The sequence below is a fragment of the Acipenser ruthenus genome, chromosome 3, assembly GCF_902713425.1.
Source record: "Acipenser ruthenus chromosome 3, fAciRut3.2 maternal haplotype, whole genome shotgun sequence".
Taxonomy (NCBI): domain Eukaryota; kingdom Metazoa; phylum Chordata; class Actinopteri; order Acipenseriformes; family Acipenseridae; genus Acipenser; species Acipenser ruthenus.
The window spans coordinates 85246658-85271483 of record NC_081191.1 but is presented as its reverse complement, the minus strand read 5'-3'; the positions used below and the strand labels follow the sequence as shown (position 1 = coordinate 85271483).

The window sequence follows — 24826 nt, the reverse complement described above, 5'->3', positions numbered from 1 at the left end:
AGCAAACAGCCTGAGTGGGGTTATCAGGCAACAAACTCTCCACCCCCCTGTTTAACTGCTTTCCTGGAGTTACATTTTGGGGTACTATTTGACTTGTGAGATGCCTTGCTCATTAAAATATGATCATCTACTCAGGATACCAAGATATTGTATATTCTAGTAATCCTTCAGGAGATGGCAAGCGTGCTGCTGTAATGTACTAACTAGTACCATTTATCTACAGTATATTCTCACGATTTCAGTACAGTATATAGACAGGTGCACATTAACTGGTTCTCATATTTGATTTGCTGCACCAGGCTCTTCCAGGTTTTCGATGCAGTAAGCAAACAGCTAACCAGAGAGCTTAATATCTAACGGTGTGATGAAACTAGTCAAATAACATGTAAACTACTTTGGTAACTTAAAAAAAAAAAAAAAAAAAAACCCTAACACAACTTCTGTAACATTTGTGCCATCGACAAATCAATTTAAAAAGTCTTACCCCTCAAACTAATGGTGTTAAAAAGCTTATGGAGGCCGCTCTTACAGGAAGCTGCTTCTTTTGTATTTATTTATTTATTTATTGCTAATGTAGTTCTGTTACATTCATCAAGATGTAAGGGTCCCTCATTTTTTGTTGAACTTTGTTGGATTTCTTTTATTTATCTTTGTCTATTTTAATTCTGTTTTGTTTGAAAAAGTACAAATAATGTTTTTTGGTCGATGCGGTTACTCCCACACCACTGTGACACATCCCTTAGACATTTGTATTACATTATCCCATGTTTTTTAAAATGCTTTACCCTAACTTTCTGGGCTTCACAATGCCTGCGCTAAGCTTTTACTATGGGAAGCAGGTTAAACAATGATGATAGTAAGTACCTGTGGCAATGATTGTAAATAACGAAGTACCTGATGCTCCTGGGAGAGCCTGCCTGATTTGTGTGATTGCTAGCTGTGGGATCCTAATCAGCAGGGCATCGGGTATAAAGAGTTTCCCCTTTATGCAAAACCAAAGCCAACAGGCTGAACATCGTCCACATTACCCGGACAAAGACAGGAAAACATCTTGCTGAAAGCCTCCGATTGTTGTGAGGGTAAAACGGGATCGTGAGGGTAAAACGGGATCGTGAGGGTAAACCGGGATTGGAGCCAAAAGAAACTGAAAACGCAGACGGTTGGGTGAATAGCCAGAGTTGGGTTTGTTTAATTTGCCTAATCTGAGCTTTTTAATTATTTTAAATTGATGGAGATTTCAATTTAGGTATAAAATGATATAAGGAACTTAAATTATCCAACTTTTTATAAGCTACACTATTTAAAAAGTCAAATTAAGCTAATTATTAGTTCAATTAAGGGTTCAATTGTGTAATTGAGCGCTTGGTTGGAACAAAAACCAGCAGGGCAGTGGTCCCCCAGGACCAGGATAGGGAACCATTGGTCTAGAGTACCTAAAGTGCCAAATACTGTCGCTGCCAAATAGTGGCACCATTGAAAACGTAAATGTAGACAGTATTCTGCTACGCTAAAGAAGTAAATACACTAATTAGCAGTACAATGTTCTTTGACATCCAAAAACAAAGAATGCAACACAATTAAAATACCAAATTAATATGATGGTTGTACATCTATTGCGCATTGTTACTTAGTCATAATCTTCAATGAGACAATTGTGTTGGTGACACTATTTGGCAGGGAGACTGTATTTCGCACTAATAGTGCCAAATACTGCCAGGTGACTATTTGGCAGCAACACTATTTGGCATAACACCTGTTCCTTTACAGTTTAAGAAAGGGATAAACAACGATAAGTGTTCTATTGGTAAAAATAATTCACTGTTTTGAGTGCCTAAAACATTTCTTCCTAATTGATACTTGTTCGATAATGAGATTCAGTTGATTGTTAATTTGGTAATTGGATTAGTTCTTTGCTCTTTTGTTACGCTTAGTTCAAACAGTTAAAAGGTTTGTCTCATTGTGGGAACGTTGTTATGGGTTCCTCTGAGTGAGTTTGAAATCCCACTTACACAGACAAAATGATCTGTTTCAGTGAAGCTAGTAGATCATGAAAATGGCATTAGCAAAAAACAAAAGGAATGTGAACAGGAAAGGAGAGTAAAGTTATTGATCGTTTCGCCGAAGCTAAAACAGACCTAAATATCATTGCTAGCGATCAGTTTGAGAAGTACTGCTGTAAGCCTGATGATCAATGATTAAAAGAAAAGTAAAAGAGTTTACATCAAACGTCCGTCAAATATATGTTGTTCTTGAACCTCTCCAGAAGATATGTAAAATAATTTAATAACTTGAGTTTTTTTCTCCAGGTCTGCTGAAAGTTGGCATTATAATTTGCATTGTACAGGGGAGATCTGTAACTTTTTGACCACCCTTTTATCTTTTAAAATACTAATCCTACTGAAAGACTGTTGATGTTCCAAAAGACATCACTCTACTCCCTACCATTCCCAATATTTTAATGATTGAAAATCAGAGTTTAATATAGAACCAAAGTTGAAACCATAACTATAGCGGCACGATATAATGTTGTAATTGTTAACACGGCCCACTATGGGCTTTGTTCATTTACTATGGTAGAAAATAGGTTAGTTAAGGTCCTTATTCACCCAAAATAACTCCCTTAAACATATGGGTAGATAGTATTACAGTAGTCTTACTAAATGTCATCCGTTTTTGGACATAGTCAATATTTTCCATTTTGCTATCAATTTGCAATACTCTGGAACTTGAAGGACAGGATTTGTTATTAGACTTTAAGAGAGGAGATTTTTCAACCTAGGAGAGTGTTTATAAACATTCTTCAAAAACATTCCCTCAACCAGTCCTTAAAGTGTGAATAGATGACCCATAATTTGTACAATAATTATAAATATTCAATAGCACTTACTTCTTGATTGAGAAAGCAGTAGAGGACAGCAACTATGAGACCCTAGAAAACAGAAACAATGAAAACTCTTTACTTACATAGTAGCTGAATAATTTTTTGTTATTTCACAAAAAACTTGGACTTTGGACTTGTATTTATTGCTCAACACTAGATGGTGATGTTGTCACAATGTCCACAACTTTCAGCAAGCCAAAACAATATGTTCTCTTCCCAGAATGCACTGTGATGTCACAGACTTCATTTTTTATGATGCATAAAAAACGCATAATATGCCATATAGCAAGGACAACTCGATAAATAGTCACAAGTGCCTGCACCTTTAAGACAAGACCACAAATTAATCATATCAAGCCAAAAACAACCAGCAACCCCCTTTCTGGTCGTGCCACTTTTTATTACGCAATTAAGTGCTTGAAAACATAGTGCATTATGGGAAGGTCTTGGGCTTGCTAAAAATCGCTGTATACATAGCTTCATTTAGGTTAATTAGGCACTGCAACTTTGTGCATATAAAAAAGTATCATCTTGTCTCCAAATACATCAATTCAAAAACGTTAAAATGATAAATCCAACAAATCCAACAAATGTAGAATTGCATGCTAATAAAAAAAAAATGTAATGCTAATTCATCTGTATATGTGTATGTGTTTGTAAAATATATGAATTATCTGTTTATGTACAGATATTGAATACCTGAAAGCCATTATCTGTATTAGTTAGTGAACCCCTGGATATGCAATTGTGTTTTGCTCTCTGGTGCAGCTAAAATGATAAAAAGCCACTGCTTTGGATAGGTAATCATTTCCAGCATATTCTAATTTACTTTCTAGCAAAAACAATGTAACATGTAACCCTGTTGGAGGTCAATTAAATAAATTAAGTTCTGGTTGGAAAAAAGTCCTGCAGTGGGATAGAACCTACCCCTGATTTAAAGGGATAAATTGGTCATACTTTAGTGCAATGGTTTTCAATCCTGGTCCCAGGGGACCACTGCCCTGCTGGTTTTTGTTCCAAACAAGCGCTCAAATTACATAATTTAACCCTTAATTGAACTAATAATTAGCTTAATTTGACTTTTTAAATAGTGTAGCTTATAAAAAGTTGGAGAATTTAAGTACAATTGTATACCTAAATTGAAATCTCCATCTATTTAAAATAACTAAAAAGCTCAGATTAGGAAAATTATTAGTTCAATTAAGGCTTAAATTGTGTAATTGAGCACTTGGTTGGAACAAAAACCAGCAGGGCAGTGGTCCCCCAGGACCAGGATTGAGAACCACTGCTTTATTGTTTCCAAAGATTAACAAAAACAGTTTAATACCATATAAACCACACCAGGAGGTTCCATTTAAATGCATTTTAGATTCCAGCACCTAAAAACCTACAGTTTATGATGTATACTGAAAATCCAAACATCATTTAAATGGCTACAGGGACTGAGGAGGTTATGTAAATTATTAATTAATTATTAATGAGTTATTTAAGGTTGGCAGGGATGGGGTTAAATCTGCCCAGGCCAACAATCACAGGTGTGGCCATTCCCCAATTTGTAAATTAAGTGCTAATTGGGGCATTGTCACCTGTATATGAGGAAGACAAAATGGTTTGCGTGGGAGAAGGGAGTTAGGTGAGTGTAATGGTTTGTGTATTGTGATTTAAGATCGTTTGTTAATAAATGTGTACTTTAGCTCTGGAACCACAGCGTCTGTTTCTGAGGGTCGATTGCAGCAAACTAAAATGAGCTTACTAACTGGGGATGATCCCGTGGTTAGTACGGAGAACGGTACTAAACGAGTATGCAACTTAATACCAATTGCAACGAACTAAGCACCTCCAGATAGTCCCCAGCTGAGTACTAAAAATGTTCTCAATTACAAACCCCAAATTACTACGGCTGCCCACTAGAGGATACTAAAACACTGTACAGTCCAAATTAGTCTAGCATTGTCTTTAGACCAAAGTTGTGGTACTAACTCCTGTAACAAATGTGAAGAATCTCAAAATGTATTGTCAATATTTATGAAACTGAACTATTCCAAATATTAAATAAAATGATTTGAAGTCAAAATTTTGCCAAAGGAGTTTCATTCTTATTCAAATTATAGCCTAGGCCGAATTATTAAAAATAAATTAAATGAAAAAATGAAATATGACTTTCATATATTCTTAATTATGTCACAATGCTTGTAATTGTGGTAACGTGGATGTGGTAATGTTTATAGCCTTGTAATATATTATGCATTGTAATAAAAATTATTAGTTTTAATATCTCTAAGATAACGATTTTAATATAAGGGTTGGGTGGGTTATTAAGAGAATTAATTTTAGTTCTATTTATTATGCTGACAACAGTATTGGGCAGCAGTGTGGAGTAGTGGTTAGGGATCTGGACTCCTGACCAGAGGGTTGTGGGTTCAATCCCCAGTGAGGGACTCTGCTGTTGTACCCTTGAGCAAGGTACTTTACCTAGATTGCTCCAGTAAAAAAACCCAACTGTTTAAATGGGTAATTGTATGTAAAAAAAATAATGTGATATCTGTATAATGTGAAGTAATGTATAATGTGATATCTTGTAACAACTGTGTTGCCCTGGATAAGGGTGTCTGCTAAGAAATAAATAATAATATTGGTATTTGGTAGCTGCTATACTTATAATACAGTATATGAGATTTTGGTTTACATGAACTAATCTATTAATCTTGTTGTAATTATTGTAATGTGCTGTTTGTATGTGTTGGTTGTATATATATATATATATATATATATATATATATATATATATATATATATATATATATATATTTTAGCTCAAAGAGCCAGCTGCCCAACGTTTCGATATGTTGTACATATATTTCTCAAGGGAGCCTGTATTTGGTTTCTTATGAGCCCATGGACTCCTGATGTACATTAGCTTATAGCTAAGTCTGGGTACAATACATCTTGTGACTTGTCATGAATGTTAAACATTGTACATTGTCAATTTAAATAAAACCTTTGATGATGATGAATTACACCTGGTGACGGTAGTTAAATATTATATTGTGGATTGATATTAAAATGAGTGTAAAACTAGACAGACTGCCGTTCGTACCTTATTCATCGATCGTATGACGGCCAAAGCATCTTGTGATTGTTGTTTATTGAATTAAATCATAGGAATATTATTGTGCAGAAGCTCATTAAATATAATGATGTAATCCTTTATTCAGTGGTGCTCCATTGTTTTTAACAAGCTGTTCTCCTAATAAAGTGGCCTCCTGCCTTCACCTACAGCTGCTTTAATGATGTGGAGCCACTACAAGAGACTTTCGTATGCTCGGCGAGTACAGTCTGCCCGAATAACATCCAACCGTTATCACTGCTTGTGATTTCATTTACACCTTTTAATATGGGCTACACCTAAACAAATGCATATGTTTTATGTGTGAATTGACTAATGAGGACTAATGACAGTGTTGTTTTTTCAATTACGCCTGTCATTCATTTTAGTGCCGCTTTATGAAAATGAGATTTTACATTTGATTTAAGAATAGTGCCATATGTTTGTAAGCTATTCTGGCTATTTACTTTTGTGCATTAATTAATTTCTGTACTTAATTTGCATATGTAGCAAAATCATTAAGATGTTGTTAGGTTTCTCAATAAAGAAATACAATTATTAATACAATTCAATGTTCTTCGAGGAAAAATAACACTCTAGATGATACTTCTAATCTATTTACAGTTTGAATTATATAATAAAATTAAACCTACTCATATTTTGGGCTCCCCCTTCAGTTCCTGTTTGGTAACACACTACAATAAAGAGCTTAATCCTGTGCGGCCTACTAAGGTTGTGGATTAGTTGATCCCCAACTTTGTAACGCATCTTTTTTTGTTGCAATTGGTACTAAATTAGTACAGAGCTGAGGATGATCCTGAGATAGTACCGTACTAGCCAAACTAATTAAAACCACTCGTATGTTATCTGCAATTACTTGTCTTAACAAAATCATTTGGATTTCCCTTCCTGATTTTGACTGTTTCAAATTAAATACATCACTCAGTATGCACAGCGGTAGATAATTAAGTCTGCGTGATAAGCTCTGAAGGTAGAGCTAAGGAAAGGCCATGTACACCAAACAAATCATTTGCATAAATTTTGTTACACTTGTGTGACTTTTATGGTATGTCGAAATCCCGGGTGAAAGGAAAAGTTGTTTAAGTGGCTTTTATATCAACCGAAGCAAATGTTATACAGATTATGCCAAATAAGAGAAAGGCAGCTTTTCTTGTTGAGAAATTAACAGTTTTTAAAATAATTTAAATGCCTGATGACAAAAAAACATGTTAAAAAGGGAATCACTCAGAAAATCTGAGGAATTGTATAGCCCTGCTGTAACGTCTGCTTTTGAAAAGTGTATGCAACTCTGCTCTACCGTGTTCACTCGGAAAATTAACCACGCTTTCTTGTGCCGAGTTTTCTTCTAGGTAGCCACAAATAAACAGGGAAATAATCAAGTTATCCCCCAGTGGCTGCAGTCACTTCACAGTTAGCACCCAACAATAGGAAGCACAGATCAAATGTGTGAAGAAAGAGCGAGACCAGGCCATTCAGGAGTGATTACCCTAGACCAGGATCTTTGTATTTGGCTCCATCTACCAACATTGAAATTCATGGATCCATAATAGGCAATGCATTGCAGACATCCTTCTACCCAAAGTTCTGCTGTTTCTGGCATTATATAATGACTTTACCCAGTAGCAGCAGGATGCCAATCCTCATACTGCTAGTGAGACACAGGCACCCTTATTTGATTGATCTGGTGGAAGCGACATCGTGGGAGAAGTATGAGTGGACAAGTACAACGCAGTTAGAAGCAGTTGAAAGCAGGTTGACAGCTGCAGAAGCTAAACTAAACTTAAAAAAATGGTCTTCATGCCAGTAATCTGTGACAACTGCATGATGTGGGAAATCCGAGAAAACCCAACAGAGCTCAACCACAGAAGGAAATGCATGCACATGGATTAGGTAATGGTTAACAGGTAGAAAACAGAAAGTACTGATTAGAGGAGAAACCTCAAAATGGAGTGAGGTAACCAGTGGTCTACCACAGGGATCAGTATTAGTTCCTCCGCTATTCCTAATCTACATTAATGATTTAGATTCTGGTATAGTAAGCAAACTCGTTAAATTTGCAGACGACACAAAAATAGGAGGAGTGGCAAACACTGTTGAAGTAGCAAAGGTCATTCAAAATGATCTAGACAGCATTCAGAATTGGGCAGACACATGACAAATGAAATTTAATAGAGAAAAGTGTAAAGTATTGCATGCGGGCAATAAATATGTGCTTTATAAATATCATATGGGAGATAGTGAAATTGAAGAAGGGAACTATGAAAAAGACCTAGGAGTTTATGTTGACTCAGAAATGTCTTCATCTAGACAATGTGGGCAAGCTATAGAAAAGGCGAACAAGATGCTTGGATTTATTGTGAGAAGTGTTGAATTTAAATCAAGGGAAGTAATGTTAAAACTCTACAATGCATTAGTAAGACCTCACCTAGAATATTGTGTTCAGTTCTGGTCACCTCGTTACAAAAAGGATATTGCTGCTCTAGAAAGAGTGCAAAGAAGAGCAACCAGAATTATCCCGGGTTTAAAAGGCATGTCGTATGCAGACAGGCTAAAAGAATTGAATCTATTCAGTCTTGAACAAAGAAGACTACGCAGCGATCTGATTCAAACATTCAAAATTCTAAAAGGTATAGACAATGTCAACCCAGGGGACTTCTTTTACCTGAAAAAAGAAACAAGGACCAGGGGTCACAAATGGAGATTAGATAAAGGGGCATTCAGAACAAAAAATAGGAGGCACTTTTTTACACAGAGAATTGTGAGGGTCTGGAACCAACTCCCCAGTAATGTTGTTGAAGCTGACACCCTGGGATCCTTAAGAAGCTGCTTGATGAGATTCTGGGATCAATAAGCTACTAACAACCAAACGAGCAAAATGGGCTGAATGGCCTCCTCTCGTTTGTAAACTTTCTTATGTTCTTATGATCTAAATAGCAACATTATGTTAACACCATCATTAATGCTTCAGTGCCGTTAATATCCTATTCAAATGTTCTAGTCTCCTCCATTATTTTTGGTTTAATGCCATTACAAGCGTTAAGGTGTTAAAGCCACCCTTTGATGATATTAACATTACATAGTGGAGTTATCACCATCACTGGGCACGGTTATTCACAACTTATATTCAAATAATCTCACTGTGATGTTAACACATCTCCATCGATATAAAACACAATCAAATATTGCTGTTCAGCTTTGCTGCACAAATATACATTTGCAATGTGTGACACATACAGGTGCATACTGTAGTACAGTGTAGTCTAAATTAATTTTAGAATATAAATAAATAAAAAGCTGCTTTATTGTCAGTTTCATTTATTTAAAATTAGAGTACTTGTATACTTACCTGAAATGATCCCAGACAGAGTTCTATGTACAGCCTCACCCCTGTATTTATATAATCTGGGAGAAAGTTAAACACTATGTAGTGGGTGCCGAACAATGGAACGAGAAGCAGAGTTGACTTCATCAAACGCCTGTTGAGCAAAACAAAAAACAGATAAACTTTTTAAATGATAGTATTTGTACTTAACAAAAAATAATGATTTATTTAAAGAATGTTTTTTCAAAGTCTGCTTTTGTTAATAAAAATAAGTTTGATACTTCATTTTATTCATGTTCCTACTAGTTCCTACTGCATTACAAATGGGGGGCCAAGTTTGCCTCAATTATTTAACTTGTTACTTTCACATTACATCTTTACAAGGCAGAACTTTTTTGTCTGCATCTCTCAAATGTTTTTGGAGAGATATCACGCCTTAGAAAAAAAAAAGGTAAATATAATATAAATAATAATTCCAGAAAAATTATTTGAATTGAGCTGAAAAAAATTAGGAATAGCTGTAAAATGCATAAAGATAAAATGCATTTGAAACTATTGGCTCTTTCACAGATCTATAACTCAATTCAATACAGTTTGACGAAGGTGCAAACTCAACTTTATAGACTGTTATAAATATGGGCAATATGAATATAATTGGTCAATTATTGCCATTGGTTTAACGCAGTCTATTGTCAAATATAAATCATGTATCAGAGAAAAAAAAATATATGTGTTAGTCCCATGGTAACCATCCCAGGGCATGACTGCTTCAGGTCAACACATCTACATTGTAAAAATCATGTCAAAGAGGTTAAACCAAGCTATGTTTAATTTGTAAATCTGACACCATGTATACTTAAACAGTTAGTAGTGGGGTTCTGAAAAATATAGCGTTACACGTCCCCACGTGTTGCTATAACTGTTTAAATAATGTACCTGCAATTTTTCTTTTCATTGTTAACAACCTGACAACTTTTTACATGTATAACTTTAAAGTGTGTTTCAAAGCGCTTTTAAAAATGTCCGCTTTAGTGCTCTGATACTGTAAGGATTATTGTGCACTTTGTCAAACAGGTAACACAGCAATAACGACCCATCATGTGGTATGGAACAGAATAGCCAGAGCACTTCTTGTTGTTTTGTTTTTTTTTAATTGCACTTCCTGCAGTGATTTAGAGGACAGATCTCAAACCACAGTGTACTAGACCGGCCATTTTGAAAAGAGCTTTGAAACAGACTTTAGTTAGAAGTGTAAAATGTGAGGATGTTAACAATAAAAAGAAAAATTACAGGTACTTTATTTAAACAGTTGTAGCAACACGTGGGGATGTGTAATACACAATTAACAAAGTATGACCTTTCCTTACCTGTACTGAGATGAGTTGTTGAACTGAATTAACTGGGGATCCAGCTTCTGAATTAAAATTCGTATGATGTTTATAAAAAGTATAAAATTCACCTGTTAAAAAGACAATATGTTTAAGGAATTTACAGTGAATACTACTGAAAAATAATACATCATTACTTTGAAATGAATACCGAGTTGTGAAATGTACAGGATTGGTAGTGCAAAGTGGACTGAAGTGATGTTACAACTTTCATGTACAGGCTACAATGTGGAATGAATGAGCTGTGGCCTCAAACATACAACTTTATACCAAAGTTCAGCACTGTACATCAGCTGGATAAGCCACTGCATGTGTGGAATATCATGTGCTTTTAAGTTGTCTAACGTTGTTTCATATTCATTTAGGAACTGTAAATGGTGTTTTCCTTTCAGGAAAAAAAACTGTTTAATGACAATTTGAAGCAAATAGCTTCTAGCCCTTACTTAATTAACAATGTGCCCCCTAAGGGCATTTTTTGTTTTATTATGATATTGTGTTCTCCATAGATAGTACCACATTCCAGCACTCTACATCGTCTAGAAATGCCACAGCATACATAAATATACCTGACTTCATATTAGAACTTTTGCAAATCATTTTACAATCCAAAATCATTTTGCATCCTTTTACAAACCTGAGAGTGGTTGATACTGTGTGGGGGGAAAAAAAGATGCCACGTAATTTAGTAACCAAAACTGAAGCTGGAATAGTTTTAATAAAACCAATTAGAGAAGTTCTTCTTGTTTGTTATATTTCTGCCATTATTATTATTTTTGTTTAATTAAAAAAGTTATTCTGTAAAGAGTGCTGACTTCTTTCTATGTTTTTACGTTCATTTTTGAGTTTCAGCACCCACAGAGAAGTCATTAAGATGTCATTGAGTGTGTTTTTTTGCAAACTGTTTATCTATTAAATTCATTGCAACTATTACATTTATTGGAACTATTTTATCTAGCGTAGTAATATATTTAGGAAAAAATAAACCTATAATCATGTTTAAATAAAAATGTGTCTATATTTCTAAAAACGAGTTACTCATTTTATAAGCGCAGTAAGACACTCCATGGTGTTGGTAGTGCTAGAATAACCACACTTCCAGGGACTAAAGGCTACACCCCTGAGCGTGCTGTTATTCTAGCCAACCAACACACTGTCATGTCTTATTGCCTACATATCAACACCCCCATGTGACCTGTTTTGACCAATCAGATAGAGTATTTAAAAATACCCATTTTATAATACAAAACAAACACTTTTTTAATAAGGTATTTGACAATTCACGTAACAGCATTCCAAAAACAGTTCTTACTGTGCTTTCTCAGTCTTTGCCAAAGTAATCTGATCAAAGTGCACACACAAACACAAACTGGCCTTAGAGGTCGGCAAGAAACAAAGTTTTTAGCTGGGCAGCATATAACAAGTGAAACAGAATTCCAGAGTGCACCATTTTGTCTTTTTTTTATCTGCAACTGAATCCATTCAATCCTGCTAAGAGCTGAATACACTGTTTTAGACCCATAATAAAACGTGCATTGATCAGTTTTCATCCGTGCTGTTCAGTTGGTAGCAGCACATGCGAATGACACATGCCCTAATAGATCTTACAGGATTGGATATGACAGGTTTTACTGTAATTCTCAAATTCTGGCCACATAAATTCTGATATAAAACTTTACACATACAGTTAAAGTTGCGACCACAGCTTCTATAGTCATGTAATGGTAAGGAAAAAAAAACACTTATTATGGGCTCATTAATATCTTTGTTTGACTATTGAATTGTGTTCAATAGTTATGGTCACAAAACTGAGTGGTCTCTTTTTAACAGTGCTGTATACAAAGCACTGATGTAATTGAATCTGAGTTAAATTAAATATAATACACTAAATACTTAAATCATAGCCTAAGTAAGTTTTAAAAAGTACATGTTTTAGGGTAGACTACTAAAATTCCATGTTGTTACAGGGCATTTATCAGTCCGGTGACAACAGCTCCTTGATAATGGGCTTCAGAGACAATAGTTGTTTATGGGTTACAGTTTGTGAATAACTGTTTGAAATATCTGATTAAGCAATTAACGGAAACTATATGTGTCACACTTACCCCAATAGATACAACAATAGGCCCCTTTATTATCCACCAGAATGAAGAGATCTCATTTACATCCCAACATCTGGAAACAATATGAAACAATATTCAGCTCTGAAGGATTAAGAAAGGGGCCATGTTAAAGCTCACTAGAAGTACAATCATAATATTTGCAATTGCGGTCATGACTGCCTTAAGTGAACAACCTCTTATATTAGATGAAAATTTAGAATGGTTTGTCTGCCCCTCCCTGTTAAGAGACATTACTGACTTCTATAGGGAAATTGATTATTATTATTATTATTATTATTATTATTATTATTATTATTATTATTATTATTATTATTATTATTATTTATTTCTTAGCAGATGCCCTTATCCAGGGCGACTTACAATTGTTACAAGATATCACATTATTTTTACACACAATTACATTATTTTGTATTTAAAAAGCTGTAGCTTTTTAAATACAATAAAAGCTTCACATTCATGAACCATGCTCTATGCTGTGTGGAGTAGTGGTTAGGGCTCTGGACTCTTGACCGGAGGGTTGTGGGTTCAATCCCAGGTGGGGGACACTGCTGCTGTACCCTTGAGCAAGGTACTTTACCTAGATTGCTCCAGTAAAAACCCAACTGTATAAATGGGTAATTGTATGTAAAAATAATGTGATATCTGTAAAATGTGAAATAATGTATAATGTGATATCTTGTAACAATTGCAAGTCGCCCTGGATAAAGGCGTCTTCTAAGAAATAAATAATAATAGTAATAATAAATAACCCAGCAACACATAATAAATACCAAACTGTATTTTATTTTAACTGTATTAAATCATATAAATGAGTTAAAGCTTTGTGTATATGGGCCCATAATGAGAAATAAAACAAATGTCCAGTACAGATTTTAAAAATACTTCAAGTACTGTGAAGAAAATTGACAAACAATTTAAAACATTGGTGGTACTGTACTTACTCTGTGTCTTCAAAATACATCCTGGAAATAATCCAAACTATGATACAAATTGTTGGAACTCCTAAAAAAAAAAAAAAAAAAAAAAAAGTAAGAGTATTTAAAACTTGAAAATCATTTTAAAAAATGTTACAAATAATAAGATTTCTAGGTTTATAACTAGCTTTTTTTTTTTAATACCTAGGAGTAAAATGCTTTGAAAATATTTTAATATATTGGTCTCTACTTATATTAAAATATATCTCTAACCCCCCTCTAACATTTGAAATACACAGAGACAGGGAGTCACCATCAATAATGGATGTGTATACATATGCTTCATCCATGAGCTTCCTACATTTATACTATTGCAATTGCTATTTATGTTTTTAAAGCCACGCATTTGGTGACTTACTCTATAATGACACCAAACAGTAATATACCATATAAAATAATTATGAAAATTTGCAAATGCTTGAAAAAGGATCAATTAATTTAAATGTATCCAAAATGTATCCAAAAAGAGATAATAAAGTAGTGAAAGAGAACTTCCTAAATCAAAGGACCGCACTGTTTGAAAATAAGATCTAACTGAGGACCACTTACCCCAGCCCAATAGAACAAACCACCGGAAGTATTTTCTTCCACGATGAAGGAATGAGAACAAAAGTGAGTTGAGGTACAGGGCTTCAACCAACAGCCAGAAGAAATTAGTCATTACACAGTAATGACAGAAAACAACTGCTGCCTTGCACCCAGCCTGTATGGATACATACAATGTATTAACTGTAAACAAATGTTTTGTATTCAATTGCGATTAAAAGTTTACTATGGTATGCCATAGTAAAGGCTTTAAAAATATGTTTTAAAGTGTCCTGAAAAACTGGAATAGTAATTTGTAAATAAATAAAGAAGTATGGTAAAGCATGATATGCACATAAAGCAGTGTAAGTATGGAGAAAAGATGGTAAACTGCAAACATGTACAATGATAAAAATGGTTGTACATGCCAGGTTATAATTAAGAGAATGCAACTTCTTTTCTGAGGTTACCTAACTGTATTCTAGTCAGGGTGGGGAGCAGTGCCCTCTTGGTACGATTAGCATCGTTCCATGGGTCAAAATGAGTCAAATTCAAGGGACAAATTGCAGAATCGTCATCTTACCAAGACAGAAATACACTTCCTTATCTACTGTAATCTTGTTGCAAATCTTGTGTTAAGAAATGCATTTCACACTACATCAAAACAAATAAAGCAAGGGCCAATGAAACTCGGTATCAAAAAAATAAATACAAAAATGCCAACCAGGGACAGTGCACAGAGCTACACCAGTGCTTCCCTACGACTATCAAAACATTTTCAGGAATTTCAAAATAGACATCTCTGAATAATGTCAAAACAGGTGAATTTGATACATATAAATGATATATGCAATATACAAGTTGATACATACCTCCAGACTGTGGCTGATAAATCACTGAAATCTCAGCAACTAGCTGAGCTCTCCATCTAGATCAATCAATAAACCCTTTGCTTAACATCATAGCATTGAACCTGCTATTGAAAAATATTTTAATAAAAAAACTTCTATTTTAATAATGATAGTAGTTGTAGCCTTTCTTAAATATAGCGATTTGAAGTTAAGAATCATACATCTTTTCCCATAACTATTTTTTATGTTTCAGTAGTCGCAGTAACATACACATTAAGGAGTCTCTTTTCTGCTATGTATGTTATTTTGTAACTAACAAATAATTACATTTAACCGTCCTTGGAGATATAAATATATAAAAAAAGCGAGATGACCAGTAGAATGCTCCAGTTACATCTGCTGCAAACCAAGATAGCTACAATTAGGTATGCAAAATTGGAATGTGACTAATATCATTCTAAAATCTTACAACATCGTCATAAACACCCTTTTTAATGCAATGCACTTTTAATTATTAGTCTGTTCTTATGATGCATGCTCTATGCAATATTAGCATAGCCCCTCCTTGATTACCATAAAATGACACCTACTATAGTACGATGACGTTATGATGACATCACAAATCTACAAAAATAAAGTTCCCTTCTGGGTGCCAAAAGTTGTAAACACAGCCAGTGTAACCCACTTTACTCAAAGGTTAAATTGTGGCTTCACTTTCTGTTGCTAATGTTTATTAGATTTCTTTATACCGAGTTTAATTGGCCCTTGCATTATTTGTTTTGAAGTTTGTTGTAAACCCATTTCAAAAGAAAAAGATTTTTGTTGTTCAGGAGTAATAGCTCCTTTTTATTGTAAATGTAGCTATTTTTATATTGTTTTATAGTTGGATAATTTAAGTTTACTGATAATATTTTGCTTCTGGTAATGTTAAGCCTAAGTAAAAAAAGGTACTTTTTGTGGACTTATTATAAGCAGATGAGCAATACATGGCCACAGAACTAAAATAGCAATAAATGCAACCAAGTTCTAACATTGACAAGTATGCCGTGATAAATAACTTGAAAATGTTTTTTTTTATATAGTGACATTTTAAGGGCATTTTCATTTGGGGGACACTAATTGTTAAAGTGAATTTAGAGAGATGTACCCATCTCTCTAAATTCCTTTAAAAGGTACAATTTAATTTGTAGAAGCTAAGCCACAAGTGCATGAGGATAAGCGCAGTGGTCTTTGCTAAAGAAAGGATGTTGATGGCTCACAAAAGTCAACATTAGCACAGTCACAGTCATACATGAGATGTTTACTCTTCATGGAGACAGAATAACTCAAAATGAATAACTTACTGTAGAAAAGGTGCAATGCTCAGTTTCATCATTTGCAAACAGGGTGGCATCCTTAATAAAAACTGCAACAGCCCTCAGGATGAATGATGCGAAGAGCTGGATGTGGACATAGTTTCTAGCACAGTGAAGGCTCCTGTCAAAAATAAATACAATAACTGGTGAGTTCTATAATAAACACAATTTTTGATGACAGGGCAAACCTCTAACACTAGTCAAAATGTGTTTGCCCCTGATTTTGATGAGACACACACCACAATCCGGCCACTGCCCCGTAATACTATTTTGGTGACGTGATTTGCCACATCCTTTTCAGTCTGCTTTAGTGTCAGTGGTCAGCATACCCTTTGAAGTGTGGCCTGCGTCTCAAAATAACCAGGTAAGGAGAGGTTTATTTGAAATGTTTATGTGTATTTCTTATATTTTAAAATAAATAACAAATAATAGTTGTCCAAACTGTGATGTGGAATGTGAACATGCCTTAGTTTAGGACTGCTCTGAAAAATAGATTTATATGAAAAAAAAAACATAAAAAGTATCATACTTGATAATTACTGAAAGTAATTTATTCCAAAGTGTTTTTACATTTGAATAGGCACGTAATCATTTGTTGTGTGCGGCCTTTCAGAATTTGCGTGTTTCAAACACTATACAAGAAGAAAATATTCTCTTAAGAGATACATGGGGCTGTATTCTGATCACAGTGCAAATGTGAGTGGAAGCGTGGCACATAAATGGAGCGAAGAAAAAAGCAAACAAAAAAAAAACAGCCCTGAAATGTCTTGTGCCGTTATAGAGCGCCTGCCCCATCGCCACGGGTCAACATAAATTTAGCTCCGTTCCACACTCTATCCCTCCTCCTCAGCTAAGAACCTCAGAGTCACTCTGGACCCCTGCCTCTCTTATTCCCAGCACATCTCCTCTCTGGCACGCACTTGTCGATTCTTCCCGAGCAACATACGAAGAATCCGACCCTTCCTCACCAACCAGCTCCTGGTCCAGGCCCTGGTACTCTCCCGCCTAGACTACTGCAACTCCCTCCTGGCTGGCCTCCCTGTGTCCGCCACTGGTCCGCTCCAGCTCATCCAGAACTCCGCTGCTCACCTGGTGTTCTCTCTGCCTCACTTCTCCCACGCAACTCCACTGCTCCGCTCACTCCACTGGCTCCCGATCACCGCTCCCATCCAGTTCAAGACTCTTGTACTCGCCTACAGATGTCTTGACCAGACTGCACTCAGCTACCTCCAGACCCTCATCTCTCCCTACACCCCCACTCGACCTCTCCGCTCCTCCTGCACTAGAAGACTGTCTACTACCTCCTCTACGCACCCCTGCCTCCAGAGCCTGCTCCTTCTCCACCCTCGCCCCGCAGTGGTGGAATGACCCTACAGATGTCAGGACTGCCCAGTCCCTGACCATCTTCCGGCGCCTCCTCAAGACTCACCTCTTCAGACAGCACCTGTAGAAACTCCTCTTTTCCATCTGGACACTTATCACTCTTCCTTAAATGCACTTTACCTGCTCTTACCTGCTCCCTATTTTACTGCATTTAACCCTGTACTTTAGAGTACTGTAATCTGTCAAGTGTCATTTAATCTGTAGTATTTTGTATTTAATTATATCCTGATGTAACTATCACTGACACTGTTATCTGCTCCGTTATTGAATCGTATTTTGTCATATACTTGTACTTGCTAGAACCGAAGTGATTGTATTTTATCTTGCTCTTAATTGTATTAATACTTGTACTGTGATTCTTGAAATATATTTTTGTTTACGACTATAAGTTGCCCTGGATAAGGGCATCTGCTAAAAAATAAATAATAATAATAATAATAATAATAATAATAATAATAATAATAATAATAATAATAAATTTCAAGGCGTGGTATCATTAACATATTCGCCAAAGCAATTCTGCAATGGGGTCCCAAATAGACAATTGAGCACTGCGTTAAGACCCGCTGAAACCAGGTTTATTTAGTGTTGCAATCAGGAACTTTAACAATTGAACACACTATAAAAAGCAAAGTAGTCCTAAGTAGCAACTGCGTGCGTTTGGACTGACACGGAAAGAGGAAATCAAAGAAAAAAAAAAAAAGAAAAAAAGAATTTAAGACGAAGAAACTAACAATATTTTTTTCTTAAATTAATAAGCAAATATATTAATTTAAAAAAAATCCTATTTTGCAGATACAATGGAGTACATTTATTGTCACGAGGACTGTAGCAATTTAATTTCATGGCAATTATTACAAGTGAAAATATTTACATACAGTATATGGAGAGCAACATAACAGGGGCGCCACGTCTGTATCTGTATGTGTGCGTTTGTCCTTCCTTTCTCTGGTTGTTGCTAGTGCTGTTTGTGTGCGTGTATCATGTGCAAATGTAAATGAGTTAACTGCTGTGTAAACCTGACACAATGTATTTGCTTTGTTTCCATGACTGAAATGAGTCACTACTATTGGCAGACTTGAAACAAGATATCAGTTTGGTTGCCTGATGATGTATGAGTTTAACTAGTTTGAAACATTATAACGAATAAGAAAATGTATCAGAGATTTCCTTTAACCTGATTGGTCAAAACGAGGACTTAAATCCCTAAAAAAGGACCTCGAATGTTATCTTTCAAACTATGTTTAAATCACTGTTCCACATCAATCCGCCCGAAAATACGTAAATACAGTATATGTGTATTTTACCTTTTGCCTGCTTGTTGAAAGAAAATATTCCATGAGAATTTAAGCCCTGGTTATATTGAAACTCTAGTACATTGCAAACTCAGAGGGAACATGATGCGGCATGTCCCGCTAGAAAATGAATCAGCTGCTGCTACTGGTAGACAGGTCAGGGATGGTAGTAAGTATTTTGCACTTTTGGGGGAGCCAAACTGAGACCATGGCTTACTCTTCCCTGTTGTACTTGCCCCATGATATCACTGACACAAAGGGCAGCCTTTGCATCTTCCACCATATCCTTTGCTGCCCACTTTCCCCCAGTTCTCACTATGAGTGCTGCTTCCCTTTCACACTCGTCACAGAATTCCAACAGAGTCATTTGCAGCAGAACATTAGCATACTTGAATTTCTCAGTTAGAGATGAGACTGGCAGCTGCAGTTTCTCTTTACCATAGTGCTACCCTGCTGCCGTTCTGGGTATAGTTAAATGGCACACCAGGTTTACTCAATTCCCTGGTTCTCATTTCAGTATTCTTTGTAGTCCAGGATATTCATAACATTTTAGATTATATAAAAGTCAACAGAAACTTTGAAATTATCTTCTATCACTCAGGCTAATAATGACATTTCAGAACATGCAACAGTGTTGGAGACATTAAAGGCCTCATTTACGAAAGGACGCTAAACTTTATGATGCACGACAATTGCAATTAGTGCACACATTAATGGTTTCCATATTAACTATTGCAATTTTATCAATTATCGCACGTAATAGTGGGCATATTATGGCGCACACTAAATGTAGTGCTTCACACTATGGTAATTAGAACATGTGATTTTTATCTTAATGCATGCTGATGTATTTAAATAAGCATCCAGCTCAGAATACTGAGATGACCTGTATTCACATGGTATTTGCTAAAGGATGTTAATTTTAGTGCGCGCATTAAAGTGATCATTTATTAGTCCATATGGAAACCAGGCTTTAACCACTGATAGGCATGTTATTTAAACCGCTTTTTCTGGCCTGAAAACTAGTGATGTGCAGTTCAATTCTTCTTACTGACTCGATTTGTTTGATTCATTCAGTGTAGTGAATCAATTCAACAGATTTGTTCGTTTGATTCAGTGATTCACTAACACGAAATAAATACATCTTGCTGAATTACTTGGTTATGAAAATTAGTTTGAACGGAAAAATATGGCAGCAAGGGCCGTACTCAGTATATATATATATATATATATATATATTGTAAAATAGCGGGTTATGAGAAACAGCAGGGAGGGGGTTAAAACCTCCCTGCGAGAGAATGTTCCTTTGTTTGTGTTGCTTTATTGTTTTGTTGATTTGTTAATTGTTTTATTATTTAATTATCATCCGCACCTGGGCGTTATTGGAAATTAGGCCCAGGTGCGGGGTTTAAAAGAAGAGCAGGCAGTCTGTTCGGGACTGCTGAGTAGAAGGAGGCAGATGGAAGGTGCTCTGCTTCCGAGCAGTCATTGAGAAGTAAGTGCGGTGTTAAGCCTGTGTGGTTTTTGTTTTGTGGTGCCAGGTAAACGGCTTAGCCGTCCTGCAAGTTAGTCAGGGAAATACCTGTTCAGTAAGCGCTCCAAACGGAGTGAGGTGTTTGTTTTGTGTGTTTTGTTTTATTTTGTCTTTATTAAAAATATAGCGCAACCGCGCTGGAAAAACTCAATTTCTGTCTCTGGGTCAAGTTTTTAAAGGGGCCACGAACCCGAGTGGGTCCAATCGTTTACAATATATATATATATATATATATATATATGGGGGCAGCAGTGTGGAGTAGTGGTTAGGGCTCTGGACTCTTGACCGGAGGGTCGTGGGTTCAATATCCCCAGTGGGGACACTGCTGCTGTACCCTTGAGCAAGGTACTTTACCTAGATTGCTCCAGTAAAAACCCAACTGTATAAATGGGTAATTGTATGTAAAAATAATGTGGTATCTTGTAACAATTGTAAGTCGTCCTGGATAAGGGCGTCAGCTAAGAAATAAATAATAATAATAATAATATATATATATACATACACACACACATACACCCACCGTAATGTACATGAAAATGTCTATATAAATTGTATGTAGGTGTGACAGAAAGACAATGATTCTTGGTGGTAAATCTCCCTCTAGACCTGTGAGGGTGCTAAGTAACAGGAACAGAGTATTCTGGACTACGTTGCATGACATTTCATTCCGAGGGGTAAAAGGAAGTCGGTCATGTAGAAAAGAGATGGAGCTTCGGTACACCAACTCATTGACCTGGAGGGGAAATGATGTGGCAGCTGCAGATCATAAATCTGCAATCGTGACGGTATAAATAGGGGTCGAAGCAATGTTATCGGTTCCTTCGTTTTGGTTGTGTCATTGATCTGGAAGGACCTGTACTGTTGGTGAAATAATCATGAGTGTTTGTTTGTACTATTGTTGAGCGTTTTCACTGGACGGCTAACACGTTCCAGAGCTGACTCCAGAGGCCAGCACAAACCCGGAACAGCACTTCACTTGTACCACTGTAAAACTGTATTGCACCACAATCACTAATTCACGCACTAACCGGACTTGTGTATGTGTTTTGTGTTTAATGTGGGGATACAAGAACAGGACTATTATTTCGGGACCAGCTTGGGGAATTATGAATGTAAGTAATACACACCGCTGTATTACTTTACCATTTCCTGTTTGTTTCGCAGTCAGGCACTGGACAAAAATAACTAATAAAAACAAACCTTTTCACCTGGATTACAATTGTCTGTCTGTTCTTTCACCTGCACCTGTACACTATTAACCACTTTGCCACAGTAGGCCAATATGCTACTTGACTTCTTTTCTCGCACATTTGATAACAATGCTCACTACGTGTTCTAATTCTGCAACTTCTCCACATAATGCCTGTTGATGCAGAATCCAGTATAAGAAAACGGGTACTTCTGCATTTCTTTCTTTAATTTTTTCCAGCAATCTGCTAGCCAGTCCACTCTTTTGTCCAGTCATATATGGTCCACCCTTTGTTGTAATCCCAGTTAGTTTCTTCCAAGGTAATTCTGCACTTTCCATGGCTTCTTGAAGTTAAAAAAGTCCTTTCCTGTTGTTGTGTTGTCCTTGGCATCCACAGCACTATTCTCTCTTCTTGTTTTCAGAGCCGGTGTCGTGAGTGAACGGGTTGTTGTTTTACTTTTATCTTCATCAGTGTTTGTACAGTTAACATTTTGGTGAACTGTAATCATTTGCCATACGGGGTGAAGACAAACATAATCAGTTATTGCCCGCTGTGGCAAGTTTTTTAAAAAAAAGTGTAAATACGTTTTTATTGTTCTGAGCTGCTGGAGAGATTTTTTTTAGCCCTCTTGAGAACTGTGTTTTAAGAAAAAGAGGCCAAAGAGCATGGTGTGTTGTTTTGTTGTTTTTAATATCTTTGGATTACAAATTTCTAATACTTTCTGGGACCCCCACTAGAAGCCCCGTGGCGGTCATTTTGGCGGTTTTTGGTTTTAAAATGTAATTTTCTCCAGTCGTGTAACACATATGGGGCTGTGCGTTCGTGTACCTTTCTGTCCATATGTATTAAATATTATATCACAAAGCATGAAACGCCGGAGTACAGAAATAAAGGAGATTGCAGTCACATTGACGGCCACACAAAAAAACTATTGTATTTTGATTATACAGAACGGTATTTTACTTTATTATTTTTATTTACCAGTCCGCATTGTGTTTAGCTGTAATCAGATTAGTCTCTGCTCTCAGCCTGAGTGAATGACTGACAATCTATTGTTTTATTGCTGCGCTGCTTTGGTCAGTCAATTACATCTCGACTAGTGAAAATAAATACCAGAGACCGTGGAGTTTTACAACGCAACAAAATATGGAGTTGATGTTTTGGATCAGATGGCACGGAAGTATTCTGTGAAAGCTGGCTGACGACAGTGGTCTGTTCAGGTGTTTTACAATGTATTGGACCTAGCAGCCATAAACTCCTGGGTACTTTGCAAAGAATGCACAGAGAAGAATTTACCAAGGAGAGAATATATTTTACAGTTAGCGCAGCAACTTCGCAAGAAGCATTTGGAACAGAGGGAGCCTGCCAAGCATTTATTATTATTATTATTATTATTATTACTATTTATTTATTTATTAGCAGACGCCCTCATCCAGGGCAACTTACAATTGTTACAAGGTATCACATTATTTTTACATACAATTACCCATTTATACAGTTAGGTTTTTACTGGAGCACTCTAGGTAAAATACCTTGCTCAAGGGTACAGCAACAGTGTCCCCCACCTGGGATTGAACCCACGACCCTCCGGTCAAGTCCAGAACCCTAACCACTACTCCACACTGCTGCCTGTTTACCCACAGCAATAAAAATAAAACTTCGGACAGATGTGCCCTGTGTAGAAAGGTGGCGTGGAGAAACACATTATCTGTGTTGATTGTGAACAGCCTTAGACTCAAGGTAAAGGAATACCCTTTTGTCGAGAAAACTTCTTGTGCTGTACGCTTCTGTAAAATGTTTTCTTCTAAGTTTATTTATCTACGTTGTTCAGTTGCTTTTGCTCATCTCATGATAAACCGATTGCTGTTGAAAAGTAAAAAATGTATTGCTATCGTTTTAAGTTTTATAAATATGTATGTTGTAAACCGATGTCTGTTCAGATGTTTATTTATTTACATTTTCTTGTTTTGATTTGTAAAATAAATGTTCATATATAGGCTTCGGTTGTTCAAATGTTTATGTGACGTACTCCGACTATTTCTCCTTTCGTTATACTATTTACAGTGTTTCGAATATAGCCGTCAGAAAGACTGCTGCGGGGCTTCTAGGTATGAGTATATCTCCGGTCCTTTTAGTGTTAATTTAATTGGGACTGTCGAAATATAAAGAAGGGACATTGGATTTTTGTTGATTTGTGTACGTTTCCTTTGTAGTGTTTTTTGTTTTTCATTATTTATTGCCTTGTTCATTTTCTTTGTGTATTGGGTTTTCATCTGTCGGTTACTGTCTTGAAAGTGCTGTTTTTCTTCTTTTCATAACTCATTGCTGGTATTTTTCCCCCCTCTTACATAATGGTAAGATAGTGTTTTGCTAAAATCTATAGGCCCACTACTAGTTTAAAATATAAAAGGTAATCTACTTTGGGAACTGCATTGATAGTTGGGGACAGGGTTTATTTTTATTTACTATTTTATTTGCCCAGGTGAACAGAGATCTCCAATACTATTTTTACTGTGTGTGTCCGAAAGCGGAAAATAAAGGTTTTTATTTTGAAAACTCCAAACTGTTGTATGTTTGCTTTATTATTAATTTAGGCTGTTACCAGCAATTTTATAGTATACTGTTTATTTTGATTGTACTATTAGGCATACCAGAACACTGGCATTATTAATATTCTGTTTAAATACCCTACTAGAGTGTGTTATATATATCACTACACTACCCTATTTTTCCCCTGCATTTTATAGTACTGCCAATTCTGGGTAACATACAGTATTACAATTGATTTGCATTGCATTATATGGTCATATTACTGAATTTGGGGCTTGTATGTGCCGGACACCTTTGGTAAGTGTGTTGGCATCATCCTGGTGGAGGCACT

At 35.9% G+C, this 24826-nt stretch overlaps 1 protein-coding gene across 1 annotated transcript in view; it reads right to left on the bottom strand.

Moving 5' to 3' along the window:
- The window catches only part of LOC117394551 (growth hormone-releasing hormone receptor-like), a 42944-nt gene that overhangs the window by 1721 nt on the left and 16397 nt on the right, over positions 1–24826 (bottom strand). Inside the window, exons 5-11 of the mRNA XM_059020998.1 lie at positions 16532–16664; positions 14362–14515; positions 13780–13840; positions 12821–12890; positions 10698–10789; positions 9355–9484; positions 2888–2929 (exon numbers count right to left, since the gene is read on the bottom strand). Of these exons, the coding sequence (XP_058876981.1) occupies positions 2888–2929; positions 9355–9484; positions 10698–10789; positions 12821–12890; positions 13780–13840; positions 14362–14515; positions 16532–16664 (682 nt within the window). The remainder of the gene's footprint in view (positions 1–2887; positions 2930–9354; positions 9485–10697; positions 10790–12820; positions 12891–13779; positions 13841–14361; positions 14516–16531; positions 16665–24826) is intronic.